General features: G+C 30.3%; 1 protein-coding gene across 1 annotated transcript; it reads left to right on the top strand.

The window, feature by feature from the left end:
- The first annotated feature begins 857 nt into the window (after positions 1–857).
- Positions 858–24,298, top strand: LOC114738494 (receptor kinase-like protein Xa21). The gene is made up of 7 exons (XM_028926555.1): positions 858–1,508; positions 4,517–4,767; positions 4,852–4,882; positions 11,504–11,575; positions 12,555–12,773; positions 21,869–23,620; positions 23,797–24,298. The coding sequence occupies exons 1-7, from the start codon at positions 872–874 to the stop codon at positions 24,153–24,155; spliced, it is 3,321 nt and encodes a 1,106-aa protein (XP_028782388.1). The 5' UTR covers positions 858–871; the 3' UTR covers positions 24,156–24,298.
- Positions 24,299–25,782: the final 1,484 nt, after the last annotated feature.

Raw genomic sequence — 25,782 nt, 5'->3', positions numbered from 1 at the left:
TTCTTACCGACATTCTTTTGAAACTCTCTCATATTAGACCAAATCAATGAAAATAAAAATGTGGTCTTCCATATGATACCAGACTACTTGTAGGTTAAAATTTATCCTCATCAGTAATTTCATTTTCTTTCTTTTTCATTTTTTTTGGATGACCTAATGTTTGAAAAGTCAACCACTAATATAAATATTTACACACACATTAGTGATTAATAATTTGTATACTAACACTTTTATTATTTGCTCTACTCGCAAATCTTTTATCAGATGATAATTTCAATATTCATATGTATTAAACTATACAGTAGTTGCCTTGAATAATTAGCTGCAAGGTTATAAAAATATGCATAAATTGATTGATTGAATTAACAGCGTGTAATGGGAAAGAGGAATAATACAAAACACAAATTTCTTTCATCAATTTAGATTTCATGCATGGGTGGTTAATTTGAAGAAAGGATTAACTGTCTCACCCAAAAATTAAAAACAATAGAAAAGAAAATGCGAAAATATTGAAGGAACAATGTGGAACGTACGCAAGCTTCTTGTCAATAACAAAAGTGTGGTCCCAGAAATGAAATTGTTCAACACGCAATGAAATTAAAAGGCAAAGTTTCTCCTTATTTCATAGCCTGCCACACGCCACCACAAGCAAAATAATTAATTTTTAGTTGAATTTCTTCTAACCTTACCACAAAAGGTGTCCTTTTCCAACTACGCATTTCGTTTGATTTGATTTGGAATCAAAGAAGTATAAAATGACGTGTATGTTAATTCCTGGATGCAGAATACTTGAGATTTTGATAAGTCTGATATGCTACACATAATGGGAAGACCTTCTTCCTTTGTTTTCCTCTTCTTACTCTTTTCCTTCATGGCCTCCTTAGCTTGGAGTGATACAAATATCACTACCGACAAATCTGCACTTCTTGCTTTTAAATCATTCATCACTTTAGATCCACACAATTTCTTAGCTAATTGGTCTATCTCTTCTTCTCCATGCAGCTGGATTGGTGTCACATGCAATACTCGTCATGGAAGAGTCCACTCCTTGAATCTTGGTGGCATAGATCTTAAGGGTACCATATCTCCACAACTAGGAAATCTCTCATTCCTTGTTGAATTTGACCTTAGTGACAACGATTTTCATGGTCAAATACCAAACGAGCTAGTTAAATTGCATAGATTGGAACTACTCAATTTGAGCTACAATGACTTTCATGGACAAGTTCCAGTATGGATAGAAGATTTATCTTCACTTGAGCAATTACATCTTCAAAATAACAGTCTTAGTGGATTTATTCCACCATCTATATTTAATCTGACACTGCTAAACACCTTGGATTGTAATGATAATTTACTTGAAGGGACCATTCCACTCGAAGTGGGAAGACTTGAGCGATTGAAGATTTTACGTCTTGCGGGTAACAAGCTTTCAGGAAACATTCCCCAAACAATTTCCAACTTATCTTCCCTTGAGTTATTGAGTTTGTCTTATAACAGTTTGTCAGGTATGTTTTTGATTATTCCTAATATTTATATTTGTTTTTGTTTTAAACTAGTGTATTTGGTTAACTTAATCTTATCCTAGTTCTCTTGATTGTTTTTATTTTTTAATTTTTCTGTTATTTTTATGAATTTTTTTTAATTTTTGCCAATATTTTCTATTATTTTTCAAAGGGAAAAAATCATTCATTATCAGAGAATTGAAACGGTTTATACAGTCACACCGCAAGTGTAATAACATATCTAATATTAGGCTTGTCATAAGTTTTTGAAAATGTGTTTATTATTCTGCCATTAAAAATTTTTAAAGGGTTTTTTTCAAGTTGAGTAAACCTTAGAACAAAATATTTGGAACATTTAATTTTGAATCGGATAATCTAAATTTTATTTTTATTTTATTATTTATTAATAATTGTTGTTGTTTAAAAAAGTTTTTAGAGTTGATAGAAATAATTTATCTGGGAGTCTCCCAAAAAACGTGTTTTAATAGGAATGATGAAAAGGAAGGACCGATCGGGTTTCAATATATTTCTTAATGTTAATCAATGAGTCCATCCAATGGGTTTAAGCAATGGCTATTGGCCCAGATGAAGAAAGAGGGTTATACTTTTAAAATAATAATTGTAGTTGTGGTTTATCATTTAGAATATATTTTTGTCATTTTTCAAAAAATATGCAAGTCTTACTGTATTTTAATATATATATATATATGTAGTCTCATGTACATAATAACTTGTCACACGTAAAAAAAAACTGTATATTGAAATCAGCTCAGTGATTTAATTATATGGTTGCATTAAATTATATTCCAATATTTGATAAGATATTGCTGAATAATGAGTTTGCTAAATTACTTTTAAAGACATGGAATATGATGCTTTTTTTCAATCACAAAGTGAATATGAATAAAATTAAAATGGTATACTTTTCAAAATCTATGAGTACCATATGTGCGGATGCGTCTAATACTGTGCTTTCTTTTTTTAACTCTTTGGAATAGAAATAAATTTGAACTCTGATTTGCTTCCCATCCTTTAGTTCATATCATAAGTTTCACGCACGTGTAAATGTGAGATCATAAGTTGCTTAAAAAATCTCTAAAAAAATATTGGATCTAAAAAACAAGGAAAATAACGTGACAAGGATGATGACAAATTTTCTTAGCTTATTGGTCTTTACCAGTTTGTTAAATATGTTTTAGAGAAATCCGGCTTGTCTAGATTGTTTTTTAAAATTATTTTTTGAATATTTTTGTGCATTTCTTTTTTTCAGCATTTTTCTATTCTGTTTTAAATAAAAAAAATTGTCAACCAATTTTTAAAATGGATAGTGAAGTCATAAACCATGGGCAAAAGAATATTGTTATAAACTTGCAATATCAGTCCAAACGGATCTAAAGACTCATAATCAATCTTCGAAAATAAATGTTTATTATTTCGTTATTACAAATTTTCTGAAGTTTTTTTTTTCAAAAATGAGTAAGCCTAGCAAAAAGCATATTCGGAACATTTAATTTTTATTTAAACAATCTAAATTGTATAGTAATTTTATTTTTAAAAAATTGTGTAGTTAACAAAAATATTTTTTCTAGGAGTCTCATGATGGAAAGTATGGGCCAATTGAATTTTGATATGTGTCTTAGTTTTTTTCCTTAATCACAGTTAATCGAAGAAACTCATAATCTTATCTTTGCAGTTTGGTGAATACAACTTATATGGCATATAGGAATTTATCAGAATTAATGTGTAATGGGCCTTGTGGAATAATTTATATATATATATATATATATCTCATTCAAGGATGGCGGCTCTTTTAAAATGATTAAGATGATGATTCAATGCTCTGAAAATGATTTTAGATAAATAATCTTAGCAGTATTAACAAAATAGCTCAACCTCCATACTTAGGGTCACAACACGACATTAAAACTTTCATTGATGATATCTTATCTCTTTATTGGGTCTTTAGTAATTAGCTGTTTATACATATTTAGGGATATTTTAAAATCCAACTAATTTTTTTCCTTATAATTCTGCAATGCGAAACATGGAAAGAAAAATGTAGCGTTTGTTTTTCTCTTGTTAATTGGGCAGAGACGAACATTATTCTATTGATAAATCTGTATTTTTTACTCTTAAATCTTCTATTACTTTGGATCCATATAATTCCTTAACTCATCTATCTTTTAACAGTTTGTTAGGTATTTTTAGAGAAATTCGGGCTTGTCTCAATTGTTTTTTTTTTAATTTTTTAATATTCTTATGCAGTTCTTTTTTTTCAGAATTTTTCTATTCTTTTTTTAATTAAAAGTTCGTCATCCAATTTTTAAAATGGTTGGGGAAAAGAATATTAGTCCAAAAGGATCTAAAGGCTCATCATCAATATTTGAAAATAAATGTAGTCATTAAAAAGTTTCTGAAGGATTTATTTTTTCAAAATAAGTCTGTCTTAGAAGAAATATACTCGGAACATTTAATTTTGTTTTGGATAATCTAAATGAATAATTTTATTTTTTAAAAAATTGTGTAGTTTGCAAGAACTATTTTTCTGGGAGTCTCATGATGAAGAACAAGGGTCACTGGGATTTCAATGTGTCTCTTAATTTGTTTTCTTAATTTTTATTGGAGGAACTTAATATGAATTAATGAATCCATAAAATCTGAAAAGATAACAAAATAAAAAGAAGTAGAAAACACAGTGTAATGGGTCTTGGGGAATAGCCCATTATGTTTTCTGGCATTAAGCCATCCAAATTTCTCAACAAATCACATGTCGAAATTATTTGGTCTGTGGTCAATGGCCCAGCCAAATAGAAAGGGTTATTCTTTTTTATAAATAATAATTGTGGTTGTGTTTTATCATTCAGAATTAATTTGTGTTATTTCTCAAAAATGTGCTAGTCTTACTATATGTGTTTTTAAAAAATACAAATTATCTAATGTGCATAATAACTTATTATAAATAAAAATTGTTACTGATATTATTCTCTTCGTTTCCCTTCTAATATTTGAAGGAAGCATCCCAAGTGAGATTGAGAATCTTTCACAATTGAAGAAATTGTATCTTGGAAATAATCAACTTGTTGGTTCAATACCATCTTCATTATTCAACAATTCAGTGCTGCAAGACTTTCAACTTTCAGTAAATAACTTGTCTAGGAGTCTCCCAACAAATGTGTGTGCTGGGCTCCCAAAGCTACAAATATTTTATGTAGATGGAAATGATTTGTCTGGCAAAATACCCTCCACTTGGCATCAATGCACAGAATTATTAGAATTATAATTGGGAGATAACAAATTCAACAGAGGAAACATACCAATTGATATTGGAAATTTGACCAAACTTCAGTGGCTATATCTCTCCAACAGCAACTTGCAAGGTAAGAGTTTTAATTATTATATGATTGTCTTAAATTTTGGTAAGTCACGAATTTGCGTCACAAATTTAATGAATAATACTTTTATTAGATTACTTCTAAAGACATGGAACTTGACTCTTTCTCTTCATCCCAAAATGAAATACTGAATCATTGAAAAATAAACTAACCAGCATTTGTGCCAGTCACATTCCTTCTGTTCTTATTTTTCACTTTCTCCTGCGTTTTCTTGTCTGTGTCAATCACATATGTTCTTATGACATGTAAAGGGAATATATCTTAAATAAAATTAGAAAAATATTATCTAATAATAATATAGAATGATAAAACATTATAAATAGTATAAGAGCGGAATCTTATATGTAATCTTATATGTAATATGCTTGTTCTTTAATGTTTGCAAAATGTTTTAGCTGAAATTGCTTTAAGAGTGATGAAGATTCTAGTATACATGATATGTTTTACACAATCCATTTTTCTTAACTAATTTGTATCAGGAAAAAGTTATGTTGTTCTACACAGGGTTTAGAAAACTTAAATGCAAAATATAAATAATTTGGTTGTTCGTTTTAAATAGGTGAAATTAATTCCATTATCTGCCTCTAGCATTTCTTCTTTACAAGAAATTTTAATTTCGAATTATTTGATATTAGAAAAGTCCCTTTTAAATTGCTTTCCAATAAAAACTAAATTATTTCCTAATAATTTTAAGCCTTTAATCAACACAACTCCATGCATATCCATAATGAGATTTAAATATGAATAATAATTTACAATCCCAAAATATTAAAAGATCAAATTATGAATTGATAGTAGCCTGTTATTTTGAAGGCAAGTTCTCGACTTGTTAGATTTGAGTATCACTTGAGGTTCTTTGGTTATATTTAACGCAAGTTCTCGACTTGTTTTTAGCCATGCCGGAGTTAGTAATATATGAAAATTTTTCTATGGTAGGACAAGTTTAATACTAAAAAGAGAAAAGTTTGCAGTTGTGTTTTTTCTTATTTATTAGTAGTACAATAAACATTTATTTAAATAAACTAAGTATAAAATATCAATTGTGAATAATTATAAAGAATTCAATTTAAAAAAAAAATTAAACGCAATAATAATCCAATAAACACAAGTTCAACTGTAGTTGAGCTCAAACTAGTTGAGAAAAACAGCTCATAAAAAAGATGAGCATATAACATGTTTTAAATAGTCTCACAAATAATTAAATTGTTTTATTTTAAGTCATTCATATTGAAGTGGAAGTATTCAGTACATTCAATTCTTTATAAAATTAAATAAAGCTTTTCACAAAAAAAAAAAGAAAAACTCTCCACTAATAGTTTCTTAATAATTATTTTAATTTGAAATTTAAAAGAAGTATGAAAAATCAACACGGGGAAGAAAGTAGGTGGGATTACACCAAAAAAATGTGGACTCATTAAACATTATGTGGAAACTTTTTTGTTCAGAATTTCTCACTAAAACTGCACACACACAAAAATAAAAAAATCCTTCATGCAGAGATAAATTGCTGAATACTATTCTAATGTCTTATGCCGTACATGATTAGTTGGCAATGCATAAAAATTATAGTTAAACTTAATGCACTCATTTGCAATATTAAAAGGAAAGAAATTTGATGGTTAGAGGAAATTTGCTTTCTCTCTTTTTAATATTTATGAAGTTTCTTTTTTTATTTAATGTATATTATATGCAAACAATATTACAATGCCAAAATAAAAAAAAGGTAAGGTCATGGTCATGGACTGATGGCACCACTTGATATCTAAAACATCATTTATATACTCTGATCAATAAAATGGCTCCAGGAATCATTTCTTCGTTACAATAATTTGCAAGGTTGTAGTTTTAATTATATGATTTGTCTTAGACTGTGTTGTGTGTTTTTGTTTTTGTTTTTTTCATCTCTCAAATGAAAAATAATTTTAAAATGAGATTTTCCTTTTCATTTTTTTCATTCATGCCAAAGAATCAAGAGAAGCCTACTGAAAAGTTTGCATTCGTAACAGAAATCCTTGGAAAGAGAAATAAAACATAATTTGGATTATTAAAAACAAGTGGGGAAGCCTTGCCAGAACTGGTCTGAGAAAACTTTGTAGAGTACATTTTTTATCTGTTATGCTTCTTTTCAATTTCTTATTTTTCAAATTCATTAATTTCAAATTAAACACTTATTCATTAATTACAGTATAAAAACTTTTATTTTTCAAAAGCAATACTAGTCATTTCACCTTGAGTGTAATTTATAATTTTCTTATTTTTTTTCATTTCTTGAAATACTTTTTATGACCTGTTTATTTTTATTCTTACAAGTCCTTTCAATTCAATCTTTTTCACAAGCAGTTATTGGTAATTGATTATATTTGGATGTCAAGCTCTTCATAATCAATGAGATTATTATATCTTACTTTTATTCTTTTGTTTTTTAGTCATTTTGTTTAATAGGATAAATTTAAAATGAGATTTTGTTTTCTATCATTTTATTAATATTGTATCTACATATACATAGTCATTACGGGGTTTAAATATAATAGTAATCTACAATCCCAAAATATTAAAAGATCAAATTATGAATTGATGGTAGCCTATAATTTTTCTCGTACACCATAAAATTATTTTCAAAACTTTAATCCAAATATCCCCATAACAAAAATGAAATTTTATTTTTGGTCATTTCATTCGTTTATACAAGAAAAAATGGCAAATAAAGATTCCCAATATGTGAAATTGTGATTTGAGACCCTTAATTTGGAAATGGCAAATAAAGACTCGATTTCATATTGCAAATATGAAATCTTGGTAAAATGTCTAAAATGCCCCTCAGTCAAATGACTAGTTGACTATGAAAAATGATAAGTTTACTTTAGCAAATGACAATTTTAGCAAATCAAATCACAACTTGGCTGAGAGTATGTCAAATGACAAGTTTATTTTGACGAATGACAATTTCAGTAGACCAAATCATAATTTGGCTGAGGAGCATTTCAGAAATTTCACCAAGATTTTATATTTGCAATATGAAATTGGGTCTTTATTTGCCGTTTTCCAAATTAAAGGTCCCAAATTATAATTTCACATATTAGGGGTCTTTATTTTCTATTTGCCCTTTATTAATCCCAAAATAACGGAAAGATAGGATCATGACTTTATCAACTGAGCTGATGGGCCCACTACGATAATAGAATTTCTTAAGTACTCAGCGTATAATGTGCCCGCTTGCCCACATGTAATTTTTTATTTTTCAAATTTATTAATTTCAAATTAACTGATTCTTACCAACAAAAAATTAAATAATTATCCAAGATATTAATCATGTCATCTCAGGTATAATTTATGATTTTGATAATTTTTTATTTCAAATTTTTTTAAAAGAGTTGAAATTAATGTAAAGAATAATTTTTCTTTTGTATTTTACTCTTCCGAATCGCGACTTATTTGTAGGATGGGATAAGTTTAATACTAAAAACAGAAAAGTTTGCAGGTGCGTTTTTCCTTATTTATTACAATAAACAATAAATTTATTTAAATAAAATAATTATAAAATATCAATTGTGAATAATTATAAAGTGCAATTATTCAGTACGTTCAATTGATAATAATTATCTTCAACGTAAAACTCTCCACTAATAACTTCTTAATCATTATTTTATTTTAAAATTAAAAGAAGTATGAAAAATCAACATGAGGGAGAAAGCATGGGAGATTACATAAAAAAATGTGGATTCATTAAACATTATTGTGGAACTTTTTTGTTCAGCAAAGTATACTTAATAATTTCTCACTGAAACTGCACAAAACAAATTCCTTCAAAAGAGATAAATTGCTGAAAGAGTAGTCTAATGCTTTATGCCATGCATGATTAATTAGCAATGCATAAAAGCTATATAATAAACTTAATGTACTCATTTGCAATATCAAAAGGTAAGAAATTTGATGGTTAGAGGAAATTTGCCTTTTCCCTTTTTAATATTTATGCATGGATTAATCAGTATAGCACACATGTTCAAGTTTTAGAAATTAGTACGTAAGACACGTGAAGTTTCTTTATTATTTGTGTATATTATATGCAAACAATATTACGATGCCAAAATAAAGAAAAGGTAAGATCATGCACTGATGGGACCATTTGCTATATTTAAAATGTGAAAAAACAATTTTTTTTTTTAAATTCTAGTCTTAATCTACCACGTCATTTGTATATTTTGATCAATAAAATGGCTTCATATATACTTTGTCCAGGAATCATTCCAAGTGAGATTGGAAATTTGACAAACCTCGAAATGCTTTCTCTTAGCAACAACAATTTGCAAGGTAATAGTTTTACTTATATGATTGTCTTAGATCGTGTATGTGTGTGTTTTTGTTCTTGTTTTTGTTTTTATCTCTCGAATGAAAAATAATTTTAAAATTGAGATTTTGCTTTTCATTTCTTTCATTCATGTTAAAGAATCATGAGAAGCTTACTAAAGGTTTTGCATTCATAATAGAAATCCTTGAAAAGAGAAATAAAATATAATGTTATATCATTAAAAAAATTAGAGAAGCCCTGTAAAAACCGGTCTGAGAGACTTTGTAGACTATTAGTGTGTGATGTGGTATAGCAATCTTCAGGGATACCTCCCAATTTTTGCCCCAGCAAAAATGTCTTTAAAAAGAGAAATAAAATTTAATTTTGGATCAGTAGAATAAGTATGTGTCGGCTATCAATATATTGTTTGTTTCTATTTGATGATAGGACTTGTACTTGAAAAGATTTCATAATATTTCTAATTCTCTCGTCAACATTTACATAACTCCCATCTCATCCACTTTCATATTAAAACGGGTGAAATTTCATCTTTAATTTTATGCTTTATCTCCAAAATTTGTAACTAAAAGTATTTTAATTCCTTAAAGAAAAACTAAAATTTCAGCCCTTTTTTTTGCCTATGATGAATTCATCCTCATATCTTAAAGTTAGAGCCTTTTTAAATACTTTGGATGTACATTTTACATTAGATGAGATTAATTTCATAGTCTCTGATGTTCAGCAATTTGCCATTAATATTGAAAGGGTCCCCTTTAGACTACAGTCCAACAAAAAATAAATTATTTTCTACTAATTTTAAGTATCTAATTACCAAAATTCCTTGTATTATTTATATGCTTGTGTACGGACGAATTTATTAGGAACATGCTTGCCATACTACCAAGTAATTAACAAATATTTTGTATTTATTTATAGGTGAAATTCCTTCATTTCTTTGGAACATGCCTAGCGAATGACAACTTCAGTAAACTAAATCATAATTTGGCTGAGGGGCATTTCAAAAATTTCATCAAGATTTCATATTTGCAATATGAGATCGGGTCTTTATTTGTCATTTTTCAAATTAAGGGTCCCAAATCATAATTTCACATATTGGGGGTCTTATTTGCCATTTGCCCTTTGTATAATCCCAAAATAACGGAAAGATAGGATCATAACTTCTTCAACTGAGTTGATGGGCCCACTTCAAAAACAGAATTTCTTGAGTACTCAGCGTATAATGTGCGCACTTGCCCGCATGTAATTTTTTATTTTTCAAATTTATTAATTTCAAATTAACTGATTCTTACCAACAAAAAATTAGATAATTATCCAATATATTAATCATGTCATGTAAAGTATAATTTATGATTTTGATAATTTTTTATTTTAAATTTTTTTAAAAGAGTTGAAATTAATGTAAAGAATAATTTTTCTTTTGTATTTTACTCTTCCGAATCGAAATGAGTATTACTTGAAATTCTTTTGTTATATTTAAGGCAAGTTATCGACTTATTTGTAGGAGGGGATAAGTTTAATACTAAAAACATAAAAGTTTGCAGGTGCGTTTTTCCTTATTTATTACAATAAACAAGAAATTTATTTAAATAAAATAATTATAAAATATCAATTGTGAATGATTATAAAGTGAAATTATTCAGTACGTTCAATTGATAATAATTATCTTCAAGATGAAACTCTCCACTAATAACTTCTTAATCATTATTTTATTTTAAAATTAAAAGAAGTATGAAAAATCAACATGAGGGAAAAAACATGGGAGATTACATAAAAAAAATGTCGATTCATTAAACATTATTTTGGAACTTTTTTGTTCAGCAAAGTTTACTTAATAATTTCTCGCTAAAACTGCACAAAACAAATTTCTTCATCAAAGATAAATTGCTGAAAAAGCAGTCTAATGCTTTATGCTGTGCATGATTAATTGGCAATGCATAAAAGTTATATAGTTAAACTTAATGTACTCATTTGCAATATTAGAAGGTAAGAAATTTGATGGTTAGAGGAAATTTGCCTTCTCCCTTTCTAACATTTATGCATGGATCAATAGTATAGCACACATGTTCAAGTTTTTGAAATTAGTACGTAAGACACATGAAGTTTATTTATTATTTGTGTATATTATATGCAAACAATATTACGATGCCAAAATAAAGAAAAGGTAAGATCATGCACTGATGGGACCACTTGCTATATTTAAAATGTGAAAAAACAAATTTTTTTTTAAAATTCTAGTCTTAATCTACCACGTCATTTGTATATTTTGATCAATAAAATGGCTTCATATATACTTTGTCCAGGAATTATTCCAAGTGAGATTGGAAATTTGACAAACCTCGAAATGCTTTCTCTTAGCAACAACAATTTGCAAGGTAATAGTTTTACTTATATGATTGTCTTAGATCGTGTATGTGTGTGTTTTTGTTCTTGTTTTTGTTTTTATCTCTCGAATGAAAAATAATTTTAAAATTGAGATTTTGCTTTTCATTTCTTTCATTCATGTTAAACAATCATGAGAAGCTTACTAAAGGTTTTGCATTCATAATAGAAATCCTTGAAAAGAGAAATAAAATATAATGTTAGATCATTAAAAAAAATTAGAGAAGCCCTGTAAAAACCGGTCTGAGAGACTTTGTGGACTATCAGTGTGTGATGTGGTATAGCAATCTTCAGGGATACCTCCCAATTTTTGCCCCAGCAAAAATGTCTTTAAAAAGAGAAATAAAATTTAATTTTGGATCAGTAGAATAAGTATGTGTCGGCTATCAATATATTGTTTGTTTCTATTTGATGATAGGACTTGTACTTGAAAAGATTTCATAATATTTCTAATTCTCTCATTAACATTTACATAATTCGCATCTCATCCACTTTTATATTAAAACAGGTGAAATTCCATCTTTAATTTTATGCTTTATCTCCAAAATTTGTAACTAAAAGTATTTTAATTCCTTAAAGAAAAACTAAAATTTCAGCCCTTTTTTTTTTTTTTTGCCTATAATGAATTCATCCTCAGATCTTAAAGTTAGAGCCTTTTTAAGTACTTCAATAACTATAATATAGAATATAAATAATTTGGATGTTCATTTTAGATTTGGTGAGATTAATTCCATAATCTCTGCTCTTCAGCAATTCTTCTTTGAAAGAAATTTAACATCCAATTGGTCATTAATATTAGAAGAGTCCCTTTAAACTACAGTCCAACAAAAAATAAATTATTTTCTACTAATTTTAAGTATCTAATTACCAAAATTCCTCGTATTATTTATATGCTTGTGTACGGACGAATTTATTAGGAACATGCTTGCCATACTACCAAGTAATTAACAAATATTTTGTATTTATTTATAGGTGAAATTCCTTCATTTCTTTGGAACATGCCTTCTTTGAGAATGATTTTTCTTGGCGCCAATCATTTAAAGGGTAATTTGCCTGAAGAAATGTGTCATCATCTCCCTTTAGTTGAAGTCTTTGACGTTGATGATAATAGATTAGAGGGAAGCATTCCTCAATCAATAAGCAACTGCACATCTTTAAAAGAATTATATTTGGATATTAACTCATTTACAGGTACGCACTTACTTGAGTGTTTTCTTTTCTTTTTAATATGTTTATGTAAAATGAGATTTTGTTTTTCTCGAAAATCGCAATCATGAACAAATGGATGTCTTGAAATTTGTAACAAAGAAAAACAAAATCCTCACATATACTCTTTGATGACAAAACTCCGAACCATACAATACTTTTTTATCAAGATTTTTTCTGTCTCTTAATTACTTTAATTTTATTTTTTCTCATCTTAATATTTAAATAATATTAAAATACAGATGAGTTTGGAATTGTTTTTACTTATTTATTATGTATATATGAGTTGCAACAATTCAACATTGTTTAATTGAAATTAAAATTATAGTATTTTAAAAAAATTACCACGTAGTAATTAAAAAATGTACAATAAACAAAAATTATTTAGATACGTATAAAAGATCAATTGCAAATTATACAATAAATGAAACTCATAAAATGCTTGTCCAACCAACTTTAAATGCAACATACATACTTATTATATGCCGGTCCTTTTTTCTAGGTTTTATGTGTTTCCTAACAACTTTAATTTTATATTTTTTCCCCTAGAGTACATTTTTCCATCTGTTATGCTTCTTTTTCAATTTTTTATTTTTCAAATTCGTTCATTTCAAATTAAATACTTATTCAATAATTAACAGTACAAAAAATTTTATTTTTCAAAAGAAATACTAGTGTAATTTATGATTTTCTTAATTTTTTTTTCATTTCTAAATTTTACAAAGACTTGAACAAATTAAAAAAAAAAATCTTGGTACATTTTACTCTTTTGGTTGAAATGAGCATTACTTGAAATTCTTTTTAATATATTTAACGTCAGTTTTAGAATTATTCGTAAACATACCATTTTTAATAATATTTGATAATTTCTGTATAATAGTAGTATTTGATAATTTCTTCTTTTCTATACACACACAAACACATGGTAACAACTCTATCATTTAATTAAAATTAAAATTATATCGACATTTTTCTAAAAGAATCACAGCATATGAATTAAAAATTTGAAATAAACAAAAGATTTTTTTAAATAGATATAAAAATCAATTACAAATTATAATATAGAAATCAAATAAAAATTTAAATATAACTCAAACTGATGAAGAATAATATAAGATATTTTAATTGTTCAACAAATAGAAGAACTGGTCTGCATGTTGTGAAATTAAACAAAGCTTTTCCAGCTAAAGTTTTTCACATGTTAACTTCCTGGAGGGATAAACTGCCGAATAAGTAGTTTAATGCTATAGGCAACACATGATTTATTGGCAATGCGCAAATAACTAATAGCCGAAGCCAAAGCAAACACTCAAGAAAATCCTAGCATACAACTCAACATACCAGTAGAACAACAAAACAACACTTAACAAAGAACAACAAGCAACAAGTAGTTAGACAATACCAGATAAAGAGTCACAATTAGAAAGCTCAAGATCATGCTCCAGAATATGAAATAGAAAGGGTGGTTCAGAAAAACATCCTTGTGGTACCATTCCTTTCAAAACCTCTGCTGCTAAATAATCAGTAGGTCTACCGCCCTTGTGAGAAACCAAAGACAGGGACCAATTATGCACAATCAATGAGATTTTAAAGGAATTATATTTGAATATTAACTCGTTTTACTTTTGTATGTCCTTTTTTTCAAAGATTTTATCTATCTCTTAATTACTCTAAGTAGTTAGCCAATACCAGTCCTAGAAAGCTCAAAATCATGCTGCAGAATATGAAACAAAAAGGGTGGTGGTTCAGAAAACCATCCTTTTGGTACTACTCCTTTTAAAACCTCTGCTGCTAAACAGTCAGCAGCTCTATTGCCCTTGCCAAAACCAAAGACAAAGACAACTTTGAATAGCTGCTTAGCATGACATCTTCACAGCTCAACTCGCATCCCTTGAATTCAGAAGCTCTCAATCTGTGAAACAGCTCTTGACAATCAGTGTCAACTATCACCTTCTTTTCTTCCCACCTCTCACTGCAATTTAAAGCTTCCAGGATTGCCAAGGTTTTGCAATAAGAACTGAATATGCCTTAACCTTCATTCCCAAACCACCAACAAACACACCATTCTCATCTCTTCCCAACAACCCTATAGAAGCAGCCATATCAAATAACTTGAAAGAAGCATCCAAGTTCAACTTGATTGCTCCATTCTCAGGTGCCCTCCAAATTCTCGCTCTTTCAACACCATTGCCCTCCATCTTATGTCTCCCCCTTTGTTTTTGAGCCCCATCATAATCTCTAACTAGCCTTAACACCCTTGCTACACATCTAATAGCATCCAAAAATATGCCTGCACCCAGCTTTCCAAATTTTCCAGCAGGTGGTAGCAAAAGAGTGATACTAAAATCATCATGTCCCATCTTTTGATTCATCGATTCCTCCATCCACCTGGCCACATCACACATCTTGATTTATTGAATCTTAGTGACAAAGGTAACCCAAACCAACATCTCTCAGCCCATAGACGTAAAAATAAAGCATGCTTAATTGATTCCACCTGACATCTACAAATATCAGGTAGGTGTACTAGAGTATTTTCTTCTAAAAAGAGCTTCCTTGATGGCCAAAGCTCCACTCACTACTTTCCACATAAAATGAGCTGCCTCAGGAGGGATCTTCAGCCTCCACAATTGATTCCACAGCTGTTTAGATACCTCCTGGATCTCTCAATCTTCCACCGTCTTCTCTGCCTAAAGTTAGCTACCCTATACCCCAACTTCAGAGAATAATTACCATCTCTACTTATCATCCAAAGACACTTATCTGCCAAATTTGATCCAGCAGTATTAAAAGAGTTAATGAGAGCTTTATCTTCATCACTGAATCAATCTTTCATTGCTTCAAAGCACCAAGAATTATTCCTGATTAAGCTCTTCACAGTCAAACTCTCTTTTTCTTCATCCAAATCTCTGGAAGCCAATGCATACCCATTAGCATCAGGAATCCAATTGTCAACAAAAACTCTGATCCTCTCTCCAGTCCCTACTCTCCAACAAAGATCTTTTTTTTAATTAAATCTCTTCCTTCTAAAATGTTAGACAACCTGAAGAGTATCTCTAACCTTGCTTTGCTTGCGAAAAGTCACTATCCGAAAAATACAAACCCTTTAAAATCCTACACCATAAAGCATCTGTATTTTGAACCAACCTCCATGTAGTATTAGCAAGGAGAGCTTTGTTAAACAACTCTAGATTCCTAAAACCCATTCCACCTTCACTTTTTGAAAGGCTTAGCGAACTCCAAGATTTCTAGTGTATTCTACCTTCTTGTTCCCTCTGACCCTACCAGAACCTTGACATCATGCTATCCAATTCAACACAAACCTTCTTTGAAAATCTGAAACAGGAGATAGGAAACACAGGTACTGTGCTTGCTACTACCTTAATCATCACTTCCCTCCCAGAAAACATCAACAACTTTTGTTTCTGTCTCTGTAATTTCAAACTAAACTTGTTTTTAACAAACAAAAGAGCCTCTGACTTTGACTTTCCCACATCATTGGCATTCCCAGATATTTACTAGGACTATCACTAGTTGCTTTAAAGATCCAAACCTCATATACTTTCCTCTTAAAATCCTCGCTTGTGTTCTTTGAGAAAAACAAACAGGACTTATCAAAATTGATTGCTAGTCCTGAAGCCTTACAATAGCAATCTAATATGCCTTTCAACATTTTACAATTCTGCTTTCTTGCATTCACAAAAAATAAAGCATCACCATCAAAAAAAGTAGTGAGACACCATTGGACACTTTCTTGTGAAGAAAAATCCATTAGTCACCTTAAGTCCACTTCAAAATAAACCGATTAATGTAATATAGTTCAAAATCTGGGTCGTATTCACTTTAGGGAGCCTTTAGAGAAATTCCTAAGTAGCTAAGTATGCAAAACTATAAAAATTGACTTGGAAAAGGATTGTTTTTTATTTTTTAACCAAGTATTTGGCAAAAAATTAAAATGCAAAAAGAGTAAAATATTTTTGGGTTTTTAGTTTCTAAAAATGGTAGGAGTGAAATGAAATATGAAAACTAACAAGCGATGACAATGAAATGGCAATCCTCTAGCACAATAGTTTAGACAATCATTACTTCAATTAATTTGGGAGTTAGCTAGCTTCAAAAGACTCCAAGAGCCACCCTTTAGACTTGAGTTAATGAGAATAATCAATACCAAGCCACCTTGAGTATTAAATTTCCAAGATTAAACTGATTAAGCAAAACTAGCAAGAGAGAATCAAAGACAGCAATTAGTACTTTTGATCCAATAACCACGCGACCTTGAATTATCACGACATATTCACAATAATTTCAATGAATAAACTTATTCCAGCTCTTAAATTTCAGAATTCAAACCTCACAGTCCCAAGCATTAATCCATCGATACCATACACGCACACATACACAAGCATGCGATTATTTTATGCCATTCTTATCTAAACACAAAATCGGTCATCTAAATTCAAGAACCCCTTTTTATGATAGTCAATATAATAGAGAAGAAACAAGAGATTCTCGGTCTCGGCAATCAAAAGTCAGAACAGAACAAACGCATGCACACCACAAAATTCCTACTTAAGCTTTATTCTACTCCTATAAAGCATCTCTTAAATCTGTCGATGTTTCCCCCTTCCCCTCAACAACAACTTACGGTCACTGTAACTCTCCAAGTAGTATTCTAACGCTGAGAAAGAGGGTAGGAGGAGCATTAGAAGGTTTACCTTGGTTGGATCCTAGCTTATATGCGTCGAATCTTCCTCTTTCCCTTTCTTTCTTCCTCCTTGTCTCTTCTGCCACCAAATCGCACCCTCTCTGCCCCTCCCTTTTCATGTTTGTGCGCGAGTGGAGTGAGGGCAAAGTGTGCTCTATATAGAGAAGAAGCAGAGATGTCATGGCAAAGGAAATTTTGGAATTTACCCACGAGTTGGGCTTCTAATTGGAATGTGCCCCACATAACTTTCAACCCATGGGTAATGAGTTAACTATTTCTTTTTCCCTTTTTTATTTGATATTTCCTTATTAAACAACTCTCAAAAATTAATCTGAACACATTATATGAACTTTTCTCCTCATTTAACTTTCTTAACTCATAAAATAGTTGTCCTAAAATTTTTAGGCTAAAAATCAACCTTTAACCATTTTTCTTGAATTGCTCAAGAAAATAACTCTTTAATTTTGGAAATTAGCTTTTAAATTATTTCTAACCTCTTTGGAAAATAAAATCTTCCATAAACTTTTTTATTTCCCAAAATGATCATCTATAACTTTTCCTTAATTATTCTTGTCTATTTTTAATAATTATTCCTTTCTTGATTTTCTTGCCCGAAAATAGGTTTTATGGAATAATTATTTTTCTGAGGCCTTAAATAATTCTTTAAGCCTCCTAAACATCTTAGTAATTGCTAGCTTTGAAATTAGGGATATTACACTCCACATAAAATTCCTCCTCCATTCTGCACGTCTCTTTAATTCTACCAATCTTTTCTTTCTTCATCTTTGTTTCCATTAGAAAGGTTATAGAAGGTTTGTGTTTAAAAAATTTCTTCCTTCAACTTCTTAACTGTCAAGGCTCTTTCCAGACCTTGATAGCTCCGTGCTAGGATTTTCATGGCCCCTTAGTGGCTGTTTTAGGCCAACCACTAAGATCTTAAGCACAATTCATCATACTTTGACTCAAAAGCTTCTCCACTGTCTCCGTTTCAATTAAACCAGGGCCTCCTTGACTCCTCCCTCCCCTTCTCCTGCCTCCCTTCTCATTTGGCGTTTAATCAAATTAATACTACCACAACCTCTTTTGTTTTTGATAGTTTGTTTGTTTTTCACAGATTCATTAGGATTACTCTCAAAACACAACTTTCTTCTTTTACTCGATTGCAATCCACTTCCTCCACTAATCCTCTCTTCAACTTTACCTTCTTCAAACTAGCAATAACCTCTGACATTGGAGAGGCATCTCCATCAACCACAATTGCTTTCAAAAGATCCCCCCTACTCTTCACTTCCACACTCCGTGCCTTTATATTATTAGAGTTACATTTCAGAACACTGCCAGTTATCTTTGCTTCCTTCAACTTCTCCAAATCAATCCTTCTTTTTGCCAACTCAACTTTTTAACTATTCCCCTTACATTCCTGTGGCCTCTCAGTCACATTTGAATTCATACTGCTCATATTTTCCTTTTCAACTAGTGAGTTCTCCTTTCTTTGTAAAGCTCCTATCACTTCACAATCCTTCTCCCCTACGAACTTCTCCAGAACATCCTTCCCTTTCCTCCTGACATCAATTTGAAATTCAGTAATTACAGGAGAATCTCTTCTTGCAAAAGCTTCATCATATTCCTCCCATCCTTCTCTTCAAACTCTAATAGCCTCATCTATATTTTTGGCAGTTTGCACACTCAACCAACTGCCAAATTTCCTCTCGCAGCTCAAGCCTTTCTCACTCAACAACACACAACTTCTAAATTCATGTCCAATTCTACCACATTTGAAACAAAAAATCTGTAAGCATTTATGCCTTGCTTTATTCTGTATAGGATCTTCATCTGGTTTAGACGTCCACATTCTAGTAACCAATGTCTCTTCAGATCTACCAGACTCTGACTCATAAGAATATACGAATGAATGAGTCATTCTTCCTTGTATCTTCTACCATCACAACATCACCAATCAGCGATATGAGAGTTACAGCATTCTCAATATCCAAAGCTCCCTGTGGTAAGCCATGGAACTGAATCCACAAAGGGCACTTCTCAAATTAACCTCGCTAATTACCATATCCTCTTCCCAAGGCTGAACATTAAGCAAATCACTTTTATCAACCATGGCCTTCCATTCAAAATACGCAGATAATCCGATCGATGTTTGAATTCAAATATGAACACGTGCTTATCAACATCCAGTATCTCTATATCCTCATTCTTGATCAGATTCCAGCCCTTTCTGATCATATGAATCGTTGTGATTCTATTCAAACTCTTCTCAGTCGCCAATTTCCCTACCAATGCACCTCCATTAATCTTCCTTTGCTCTTTTATCGTCCATATCAATTTCACCTCCATCTCACCATCCTTCTGACACAAACCACTCGTGCTTCCTTCCACTATTGCAAAAACTCACACATCCACTAAAAACTCCTTAAGCCTGCACCAGGCCCTCAAAAATTTACGTCACAACAATGCGCCATAACATAGTCATTCTTCGAAACTCCGTCGGAGTGGGTGGTGGAGCAAAATTCCCTCAGAAATACAAGATCAATGATAAACAGCCGTAATTAACTCTCACAGAGGAGAGAGAAAAGCTCTTACGTGGGACAGGGAATTTTGTCCTTTTTAAACCAAATTTAAACTCAAACTTTTTTGAGCTGAAAATTTAAACTCAAACTAAAAAACGAAAACACAAGATGTTTTTAATAGTCAGTCAAGTAATTGAATCTAATAGTTTGAATTTAGTTGGATTTAAAGAGAAACTGTTCCACGGTCAATTATTTGTGAAATTAAGTAAAGCTTTGACAATAAAATTTTTCCATCTAAAGCTTTTACAATAAAATTTTTCCATATAATAAGTTTTGAATAATTATTAAATATGAAATTAGAAAAATACGCAAAATCAACCGAATGGAGAAAGTATGCAACCTGCATATGTGTGCGTGCATGGGTGCGCCCAAAATCACCATGTGCACTTGTTCTCTCTTTTATTCCAGAGTAAATTCTTTATCTCTTTAACTTCTATTTATATTTTTTATTTTTAAGTTCATTAATTCCAAATTAAATATTTATTGAACAATTACAGTATAAAAATTTTTATTTCTTAAAAAATTATACAAGTCATTTTCACAGTAATTTTAATTATGATTTTCTTAATTTTTCTTATTTCAAAATTTTCACAAAGTTTTAAATAAATAAAAAAATTATTTCCGTATTTTATGCTTTTGGGTTGAAATGAATATTTCTTGAAATATTTTAATATATTTAATGTAAGTCTGAGAATTATTCTAAACATACCATTGTTAATAATATTTGACAGTTTTTGTATAATATGGTAAAATTAATGTTAAAGTAAACACAAATTTGGAGCCTGTGTGTGAGCACGTGCACGCATATGCATAACAATCTATCATTTAATTAGAATTAAAATTATATTGATACTTTTAAAAAAATCACAGCATGAGAATTAAAAATTTTCATTAAAAAAATATTTAAATAAGTATAAAAATCAATTAAAATTATAATATAAAAATTAAATAAAAATTTAAATATAACTCAAACTGATGAACAATGATACGAGATATTATTTTCAATTGTTCAACAAGTAAATCTCTTCATTTAAATTCATTTATGTTTAATTGGGCAAAAAATTCGTTTTTGTTTAAAGAAGAATTATTCTACACGTTGTGAAATTAAATAAATATTTTCAAATTAGCTCTGTTGAGTAAAGTATAAACAATTTTTTTTAATTTAACTGCACCAACACATATTCTTAGGGAGATAAATTAGTGAAAAAGCAGATTAAAATGATATTGTTATAATCATGATATTGTTATGTCTTACTTTTACTTTTTTAATCATTTTCTTGAATAGAATAAATTTAAAATGACATTTGTTGTTGACAAAATATAATATTTAAGTATTCTGTTCCATATGATTTATACTCTGTTCATTGAAAAGCTAAATACCATATATATGAGCCGCACATGTTACGCACACGCACTAGCATGTTCTACTGCTCCCCTCCTGCACCGTAATTAGAGAATACATCCGTTTACTGTTTAATTTTCTTTTGCAAGTTTTTTTGAACTGTTTCTTTTCTATTTCGTAAATTCATTAATGTCCTATCAAATCATTATTGAATTATATGGAAGTCATGATTTCCATCAATTTTTTACGACCAGATTTTGTACATAAAGCACAGGCTAACTCGATAAACCTAATGTGTCAAGCTGGACTCTATATCATTGGAAAGGACCTACTCCTTTTAATATATTCAACATTTCAACATTCACCTATATCATTCAACATATTTTACCATGTTATCCGCAAACACTATTACCTGTTTCGGTTTCTTTTTACAGATCTTTTTTTTTGGCAGGTTTTATACCCAAGGACATAGGCGGTCTTGTTAAACTTGAAATCATAGATTTGGGATCAAATTATTTGAGTGGACCTATTCCTTTCAGTATATTCACCATTTCAACATTGAAATACTTAAGCCTTGGCAGTAATTCCCTCTCTAGCCTTCTCCCATCATATTTAGGGATTGGCCTTCCCAACTTGGAGAATTTACTACTGAATGATAATGAGATAATTGGACAAATTCCAAACAGCATATCAAATGCTTCTAAGCTCATTGAGTTAAATTTGTCATTGAATAAATTAAATGGATCTATACCCAATGTCATTGGAAATTTAAAAAACTTGTTCGACTTAGCTTTGGATGGGAATGATTTGACTGGGTTGATTCCAGACAGAGTTAGCAACTTACATAAACTTCAACGTTTAAGTCTCAGCAACAACAGATTGCAGGGTTCCATCATAAATGAACTTTGCCAACTCAAAAGTCTAAGTGAGTTGTATCTTGCCAACAACATGTTTTCGGGAGCATTACCAGGATGTCTCAGGAATACTTCTTTGCGGAAGTTGAATTTTAGCTCCAACAAATTGATGTCTCATATACCTTTTTCTTTCTGGAGTCTCAAAGATATCTTAGTTTTAGACATATCGTCCAATGCATTGAGTGGATCAATATCGCCAGAGTTATCAAACTTTAGAGCAATTATACTGTTGAACTTGTCAAGAAACCAGATTTCAGGAAGCATCCCTACAACTATGGGTGGCTTGCAAACCTTGATAACTCTATCTTTGGCTAACAACAAATTACAAGGGTCTATTCCTCAATCATTTAGTAGCATGATAAGCATAGAGTCCATGGACCTTTCCCATAATTATTTATCTGGTGTGATTCCAAAGTCCTTAGAGTCATTACTCAATCTTAAATACATTAATCTTTCTTACAATTTGTTGGATGGAGAAATTCCAAATGGTGGTCCTTTTCAAAATTTTACTGCTCAATCTTTTATGATGAATAAAAATCTTTGTGGGAAATCCCAACTACAAGTCCAACCATGTAGGAGAGGAAACAAACACAAATCAAACAAAGTGATGCTGGTGATAAAATGCTCAGTGCCTATCATGGTTGTCATTTTGGTCGTTACAAGCATTATCTTTCTAAAGCATAACAGAGACGATGCTGACTATGCAACCAAAAGGGATTTAACCAATTTGGATGCACCAACTAGGATATCCTATTATGAGCTTTTACAGGGAACAAATAGATTTGATGAAAGTAATCTTCTTGGCTCTGGAAGTTTTGGATCAGTATATAAAGCAATTCTTCCAAATGAAAAGATAGTTGCTGTCAAAGTATTTAACATAGACATGGAAGAAGCATTGAGAAGTTTTGATATTGAATGTGCAGCTATGTGCAATTTACGCCACCGTAATCTCATTAAGATCATTAGTTGTTGCTCGAATGATGATTTCAAGTCTCTAATAATGGAATTCATGTCAACTGGAAGCCTTGATAGATGGTTGTACTCTCATAACTACTGTTTAGATATCCTACAAAGGTTGAATATAATGGTTGATGTGGCAACTGCATTAGAGTATCTTCATCATGGTATTTCTACTCCAATTGTTCATTGTGACATAAAACCAAGTAATGTTTTGTTGGATGAAGATATGGTGGCTCATCTTAGTGATTTTGGTATGGCTAAACTATTAGGTGAAGGACAATTGGAAACTCGTACAAAAACATTAGCTACAGTTGGCTATATGGCACCAGGTAATAATTTAATAATAATATCTTAGTTCAATTATGTCTGTTTTTTATTATTCTATGTGAAATTTTATATTATACAATGATTGACATAAATTTTCCATTCCTATATGCAAAAATTTGTATTAGCTATACAAAAGTAAAGTTTAACGAAAAACCATATATTCTCTTTTGACATATAGAGTATGGATCAAAAGGAGTGGTTTCTTTCAAAGGAGATGTGTATAGCTATGGTATCATGCTAATGGAGATATTTACAAGGAAGAAGCCAACCGATGAAATGTTTGAGGAAGATCTTGGTTTGAAAGATTGGGTTAGCAAATCAACACCACATTCAATCATCAATATTCTAGATGTCAATTTGCTACCAAAAGGGAATTCAAATATCAACAATATATTAGCACATATATCATCAATTTTTGAGTTGGCATTAAGTTGTTGCACTGAATTACCTGAAGCACGAATTATGATGACTGATGTTGTCGTCTCATTGAAAAAGATAAGGTCATATTTATGTAAGATGTTAGAGATGCAACACTAGTTAAATAATCTTTATATGGAAGTTTTAGTCATTGTTTCTTTGTAAGATAAATTACATAGTTTATAAGGTTTTATGTTTTCTGTAGGGAGTGAGCAAATGTGAACATTATATTTTGAATGTTTTTGGATTTCAGGGAGTCTAGATTATTGGAATAACAACTTTTTGAAGAAGGGTTCCCTCTTCTTCCATAGAAATGGTTATTGGGCTTCTCTTTTATTTTTATTTTTCATTCATGCAAGCATTCAAAACTTGAGAAATGAAGAAAGCATTAACATCAATTAAACATGGAGATATTAAATGAAGAAAAGATGTTGAAATGAAAATACCGATGGGAATGAGTCTCAATTTGCTGCTCTAATTAGCATCACTTACAGATAGATAGCTTAGGGAGCTTTTGAGGGATGTTTTACCCCCCCCCCCCCAAAACAATCTTCCTTATCCGTCAAGCTTAAGAATGGAGCAAGAGTTTGTGTGTGGAATATTAATTTGTATATTATACCTATTCTATCTAAAAATTTTATTAGTATTTATTCTAGTTAGATGTATGATAGTCATACTTGTAGCGTTTAAAGGATTAATCACGACTATGTAAGCATCTAGTGAGTCTATCTGAGTCATTTAATTTAGCTATTTTTGGCGTAAGGAACAAGTCTAATAATTTGCAGCGCAATTTATTTCAACAGTTTCTTGGTAGATATATGTCACACATAGGGCTACTCCCAAAGATTTTATTATCATCAAAATAAGGCAGTCAGGTTTATTTGGAAGGGCCCTTGAGCCCCTCCCGCATAGTACTCCATCATTCTTAATTTAGCTAAAGATTAATAATCATTCTTTTCGGTAACATCCAATTAATTATGTTATTTTGTCTTGTTAAATTCGTTTCGTATATCTAATACTAATGCGTGTTCTTTTTCATTCTGACATTCTTATACCCCTCACAAAAAATTGAAACTTACAATTTTACATTTAAAAAGGTTTCGAAGCAGGTGTTTAGTACCACGAGACCCAACTCTTTGCGTTTTATTTTATGATAAGAAAATAAAGATCACAAGCATAATTCTTTTTCTTTGACAACCACCAACAATACAACTGAAAATTGAACATGGTCAATGACCTAAAATCAACCAATCATGTACTTACAACTGAAAATTGTTCAATTTTTCGAAAATTGGGAAATCGTTACCGTTTATAGGGATGTGTTTTCCTTTACCCATTAATTTGATATGTTGATGCTTATAGAGTAAGTCGATGATTATATTATCTAAGCAATGAAAAGTAAGCCTGAGTCTAAGCAAAAATGAAATAGGTTAAAAAAACTTTAATTTACGAATTTTAGAAAATCATCAAAAATTTTAAAAAGTATACTCACTTAAACGTTTAATTATAAATTACATAACGAGAGATAAGATAACATTGGTTGAAGATTTAACCTTTTAATAGGACGTGTTCTAATTTCAAAGTAGTATTATAAGCAGCACTTTTAATATTCCTTGTTCCTTCCTAGTTACACAATAAGAGGTAAGATATCACTGGCATGAATATGTTATAGTATGACATCTTGACATTCAAAAAATACTTTATTCCCTGTATTTTATCGTTTTAAATGTCAGGACTTAAATTTAAA

The sequence above is a fragment of the Neltuma alba genome, unplaced genomic scaffold, assembly GCF_004799145.2.
Source record: "Neltuma alba isolate B1F8T4 unplaced genomic scaffold, ASM479914v2 tig00013596_pilon, whole genome shotgun sequence".
Lineage (NCBI taxonomy): Eukaryota > Viridiplantae > Streptophyta > Magnoliopsida > Fabales > Fabaceae > Neltuma > Neltuma alba.
This window is presented reverse-complemented; position numbering and strand designations above follow the sequence as displayed.

Bases quoted from the DNA above. Each gene is read 5' to 3' on its own strand.
- LOC114738494 (XM_028926555.1), top strand. From the start codon at position 872: ATGGCCTCCTTAGCTTGGAGTGATACAAATATCACTACCGACAAATCT. The intron at 4,883-11,503 runs GTAAGAGTTTTA...TACTTTGTCCAG, and splicing joins CTCCAACAGCAACTTGCAAG to GAATTATTCCAAGTGAGATT. The intron at 23,621-23,796 runs GTAATAATTTAA...TTTGACATATAG, and splicing joins AGTTGGCTATATGGCACCAG to AGTATGGATCAAAAGGAGTG.